The following is a 5892-nucleotide window of genomic DNA, read 5'->3' on the forward strand; positions in this document are numbered from 1 at the left end:
GTGTGTGTGTGTGTGTGTGTGTGTGTGTGTGTGTGTGTGTGTGTGTGTGTGTGTGTGTGTGTGTGTGTGTGTGTGTGTGTGTTGAGAGGTGTATAAGACGGTGTGCTGAGGGTAAAGAAGTGGGGGAGGGGTGGATGGGATTATAAAGAGAAAGTGTTGGGGTCATTGCACATGCTCCTCTCAGTGAACACATCTGTGTGCTGAGTGTGTGTGTTGTTTTTATGGTGATCGACTACAAAAATATTTAAGACTGTTGTGGAGATGGAGCAGGGGTTATAAATCACAAATAACTGCAGAGGCAAACTGAAGCAGTTTTAGAAGTGTGTTGAAATATTTGAGCACATAATTTTGGTAGCAGATTTTATTTTATTTTATTTTTGTGAATAGCTTGTGCATATATATTCAACCCCCTGACCATAAATCACAAATCAAACATCATATAAGTAGATTGCACTAATTTAACCATGTCTTCCTTTCTACTTTATCTTTAAATAATCTCATTACGTGATTAAAAAAATGACAGATGGTGCCATTTATCTGACTGGTTGCGTCTTTTGCTGCTTCATTACGTTTTTTTCCCTTGTTCAATAATGGAAGTGTTTGGTGTGTGTGGAGTGTGTATGTGTGCGTGTGCACATGAAAACAGTTATTTGTTCGAGTTCTCTTAGTAAAAGATAACATAAAGCAATGGATATATTATACTTTTAGTTGTCACAGATAAATCATTGGATATAGGTTTACTTTTACAACAAAGTTGATTTTGGAATTAATCCAAGATGGCTCCCACAGCTAATCAACTTCAGTGGGTGATATTAATTTATTTAATCTGTATTTCCATTTAAAATCAGATTTGTTAACTCTTTCACTTTATTTTTTTGTATGGATCCAGATACAACAGCCATTTATTGATCCTCAGGTTTGATGCCAATCCAAAATGGTGAGAATGAAATAACATCAGCTTTTTAAAGCTGCTTATATGCTCTGCTGAGTTTAGAAACACGTCTAGTCTTGTTTTAATCAGTTTGCCAGACACGACGGGACCAACGGACAGAGAACAGGTCCTTGATCTAATCTGTGAGCTCATCCTGGCATTGTAATCCACAAACGCTCTCACATGAAAGCCAGTGCTGACTTTGTGGCATCAGGATTGACTTTATTAATCACCCTTGTCGTCATACTCGACACCCTGATACCGTATCTTCTCCAGGTTCAGTCTGCGCTGAGAACATTCCCACCATGTGACACACCATTAAAAAACCACACACCCCAACGTGGATTTACAAGAAGATGATCTGTGTCAACTTAAACAATGATGACGTTGGCTTATCATACGAAGAGCCAATAAATGAAAGTATTACTCAGCTGTGATGTTTTATGTGTCAACTTGAGGGCAAGTGCTGAGAAGCAGCAGATTTAAGTTGATTCTTTTATTCTTCATGTTTGTTTTAATAGTTTGATAGTTGCAAAGCTTCAGAAAATTGAAAAAAAAGTGGAAATAAAATATATTTTTAACATTTTAGGTTTCCAATTTGTTCTCTGTGACCACACTTGCTTTGATAGAAATTTAATATCAGCTTGATTTAGAGATGAAACTATATTGAAACAAGAGGGTTTATGTACATTTTTTCTTTTATTATTTAGATTTTGAGTGCAGTATGAAGATGATATCCCTTAATAGCAAAAATAACTTGAACCCCGAGGCCTAGGGAAGATTAATGCAAGTTTTATTCCGTATGAAGTGTCACCTCCAGGATGAATAATTTCACTCCTTCGGGTTTATGTGGTTAAAGAAATGTTGGAAGTCATCTTATCTCTTCTCCAAATAATGGTGGTATGTTCCAGCCTGATATCCTGACACCTGCATATACGTACGTGTGGGAACAAAAGAGGTATTATTTTTTACCACAAAACATGAAGTAGACTTACATGGAATGTCAAATGTGGATTTTATCAGTTTTTTGATCATTTGTCTCATCCTCTTCCTCCGACAGGCATTTGTGTCAAGCTTTATCCTGTTTACTGGTTTTTTTCTCAAGTGATGAGCAGCATCATTGTTAGGCTCTTGTCTTTGCTGTGGGTTTTTGCTCATTAAGGTGAGGAATCGTTCTTTTTTGTGTCACTTCAGTAGAAAACGAAACCAAATATTAGTTTATTTAGTTTATTTATTTCTTCATCATCAGTGACTTTTTTATAAGTGAAGAGAAAATAGAGACTGAGAGAAAAACAGTGAGAGAAGTAATTAGAAAGATTGAAATAGCGATTAGAAGTATATTAAATATACACCAACAAAACACAGGACCACACACCCAACATCTGTCCGCTCACCTGAAAAATAAATGGATAAATACATGGAGGGCATATATATACACATACCCATACATATATAAAGATATACATACATACATGCCTACATTCATACATGCTGTCAGTATATACACACAGACACATATACACACTCAGTGACCAGTCAGAACCCCCAGGATCAGAACACCTGTCTGTGAGCAGTTGTGAACATGTGTGTATWTACAAGATTTCTCCAATGGAATATTTAATAGTGACTGTGGAGGATTGGAGACCCAAACCCCAAGACACGAGGAAGACATAGGGAAGACCAGAGCCCAAGAGCCCGAGAGGGATCCCGAGCGCAGAACCCCAAGGGGCACCCGCACGGGAAGGTCCGCCCACCCAACAACCAGATCAGACCATAGGGGAGAACTGGGAGAGTCCCCCCAGCGACCACACGCACAGCCCCCGGGGCCAGCAGYGACAAACTCATGGGTCCCACCGGCACCCACCATACCAGAGTAGATCCAGGAAAGGGCACAGAGGTCCGGGCCCCCAGGGCGTACCCCCTCCAGGCCAAAGCCCGACAGGGCCAGAGGCCCCGAGCCCCAGCAGGCAGTCACCAGGCCAGGCCGGCACACAACCCAGCGCCCAGCCCCAGACCCCAGGAACCCCCAGCACACTGGCGGCCAGCCACACACCCCACCTGGGGGCTGAGTAGCAGCGGGCCCCCAGATAAACCAGCAGGAGGGGCAGCCCAGACCACAGCCTGACAAATACCCAAACATACACAATCGCACCATCCCACCCTCATCCTCACCCCCCACTCAATCAAAGACATACAAGGACGCCACATTCCACTCATACCCCCGATACACACTCTATACACCCCCATGTCCAGGATATGCACCCACCCCCATTGGAGGCAGCACACACCCGAACCCAGGAGGTAGACTCAATCATTCTGAGGTGGAGAGGAGCAGATAGCCAAAGCCCGGGCCGGGCCACACCAGGACGCCCGGCCAGCCCCCTGCCATAGAGAAGCCACACCCATGACCACCCCACCACACCGCCAACGACCAAGTGCACCCCCCAGCCGTCCATTCCCCAGAACCCGGCAGCCACCCCGGCCAGGGGCCCACCCACAGGAACCAAGAGCCACACCTCAGGAAACCAAGCAGCACCAGGGAGGATGGAGAGCCAGCCCCGCCCCCGGCAACCGTCCAAGACCCGAGCCCACCCACAGCCCAGGACCGCACCCGGCAGTCCGCCCTTCTTCAGGACCCCCTCCCCAAATGGCAGTCGGGGAACGGGAATAAAGACCCTGACACCCACACCCCCACCTCCAGATGTACTGTTGGTGCGGTGGTGAGGAATCCTTCTTGAGGCACCACAGCTGCACCTCAACAGAGTAGAAAATAGAAAGTTAAGCTGACCTGCACTGTGATTTCCACAGTAAGATCTGTTAGGTGATTATCGTCAAATTAAGTTTAGAATTCGTTTCTGTTTTGTTTTCTGTTCTGTGTTTCGTTCCTCTCTCTGCCTCTGTTTCCTGTGCTTCCTGCTGTCATGCCTGTGCCACGGCTGACGGTGTTGGGTGGAATGAAGCTCAACGCTCWGTTTTTAAATAGCATCCTTGCCCGAATCAGCTGTTCCTAAAATGGCAGAGGGCCGTGACACTGGCCTCAAAATATCAGCCACCGCCTCACTGAAAATAAAACTTTTCCTAGCCTCGGTTGTTGTTGTTTTGATTGATGGCTGTGATGCACGATAAAAACAGCAAAGACAAAAAAGAAAAAAAATCTGTTTAGCTGAGATAATTTAAATTTAAAGTCACTTTTATGAGAATTCAGGAGTTTCTCCAGAGCTGCACGGCGGCAGTTTGAATGGATTAAAGCCTATTACTATGGATACATTTATAACTACATTTAAAATAATAGACCTTAAATATRTTGCATTTTGTGTAGGATCCTTGTGGGGGCACCCCAGGCAGCAGGACAGGGTCTGCTGAGGGGAAGTCGACCAGGAGCCCTTTTCAGATGTCCAATCACACCCGAGGAGTACGACTGTGAGAGGGTCGACATCGATGAAGACAGTGAGTTTGTGTCTCAGCTGAAACAAAGCTTCCTGTGTTGAAGGATCTACGTTACCAGTTTTGATAGTAAAACCAACTGTTTTAAGTATTTTCTTTGTTATTTAGGGTATCAGTTTAGGGAATACTGACTTTTGATTGTTAAAAAATAAAACAACACCTTGAACTTGACGACTTTGGCTCAGAGAAATCAGTTTTAATCCTGTTTTAATTTTTCTAACATTATTTTTTTTTTTTTGTTTTTGTGCAAGACATAGTGATTATTTGTGCTGGTGTACCATATTTCCATTTCTATTAAATCTGGCCACAGGATRTGTGGTAATTTTATTTGACTTGTAAAGATTTAAAAGCATTTGGATCTTAATAGTATTGCATGAAAAAATGTCATCTTCTAAATCTGAGCTTAGCTTCAGTGGATTTTCAACCATCAGTAATGCTGACATTTCTTTCTGTGTTTTCACTCAGTAAATCTGGAYAGAGAGAGTAAAGACAACCAGTGGCTTGGAGTTACAGTCAAAAGTCAGGGGATTGGTGGGAAGGTGGTGGTAAGTACAGGAGTATCCACAAGCCAGTAAACTCCTAAAATAATTTTCATTTTGTAACAATTCACAATCATTAAATGTCAAACTGTATGCAGCTGGGTTCTCACACACGTCATTTCTTATTTCTCACAAGACCTGCGCCCACCTGTACGAGTTGAGGCAACGAGTGAAACAACCTTCAGAAACTCGAGACCCCATCGGACGCTGCTACGTCCTGAGTGATGACCTGACGAAGCGAGACGAACTGGATGGAGGAGAATGGAAGTTCTGCGAGGGTCGACCTCAGGGACACGAGCAGTTTGGTTTCTGTCAGCAGGGCCTGTCTGTTAGTTTCACTCCAGACAATAACTTCATCCTGTTTGGGGCTCCAGGGACGTATAACTGGAAAGGTAACGTGTCTGACTGAGAATGGCAAAGGTTTCCCTCTCAAAATCAAAAGTTGCACATTTATTACTTTTAAAACCTCCCTAAGACAAATCAGTTCAAGAATAAATGTCAAAAACTTTGCTTGAAATGGTTTTGAAAAGATTTTCAGTTAAGCTGCAACATAATTAAATGAGCTGCAGTTTGAAAGAGGTTATAAAAAAAGATGCTCTTTTGAAAAGCAATCCAAGTAAAAATATTTAATTAATGCATTACTACAATTAGAATGATGCTTGTATTTCATTGACCAATTCACTAATTGAACACAGACACAAATGTTGGTGCACATTTAATTTAAATAAAGCTTTTAGCCACACAAGCACCTACTCAGGAATCCACTGTATTCATTTTAATGAGATAAAATTACAGTTCAAAAATTGTCCATCTAATCAAGTCTTACAGTCTTTTCTCCAGTTAAAAAGTATTTTTGATCTTGTTTTGAGCCTGATTTACTAAGCAAGAGCAGAATTAGATGGGTATGTTTTTGCTATTAAAATATGTGTTTTGTTGTCTGTTGGCCTTTTTTTAAAGCGTTTCAAATTTTTACCAAAC

At 42.3% G+C, this 5892-nt stretch overlaps 1 protein-coding gene across 6 annotated transcripts in view; it reads left to right on the forward strand.

Moving 5' to 3' along the window:
* itga7 (integrin, alpha 7) overlaps nt 1–5892 on the forward strand; it is a 26927-nt gene that overhangs the window by 3780 nt on the left and 17255 nt on the right. For all 6 annotated transcript variants that reach the window (XR_001312512.1, XM_014033147.1, XM_014033149.1 and 3 more), the window contains exons 2-4: nt 4251–4378; nt 4841–4920; nt 5051–5306. Coding sequence is in view for 5 of the 6 variants with exons in the window: in XM_014033147.1 (XP_013888601.1) it covers nt 4251–4378; nt 4841–4920; nt 5051–5306 (464 nt within the window). In the remaining variant the exon portion in view is untranslated. The remainder of the gene's footprint in view (nt 1–4250; nt 4379–4840; nt 4921–5050; nt 5307–5892) is intronic.

The sequence above is a fragment of the Austrofundulus limnaeus genome, unplaced genomic scaffold (assembly GCF_001266775.1).
Source record: "Austrofundulus limnaeus strain Quisiro unplaced genomic scaffold, Austrofundulus_limnaeus-1.0 Scaffold1646, whole genome shotgun sequence".
In the NCBI taxonomy this organism is placed as follows: Eukaryota; Metazoa; Chordata; class Actinopteri; order Cyprinodontiformes; family Rivulidae; genus Austrofundulus; species Austrofundulus limnaeus.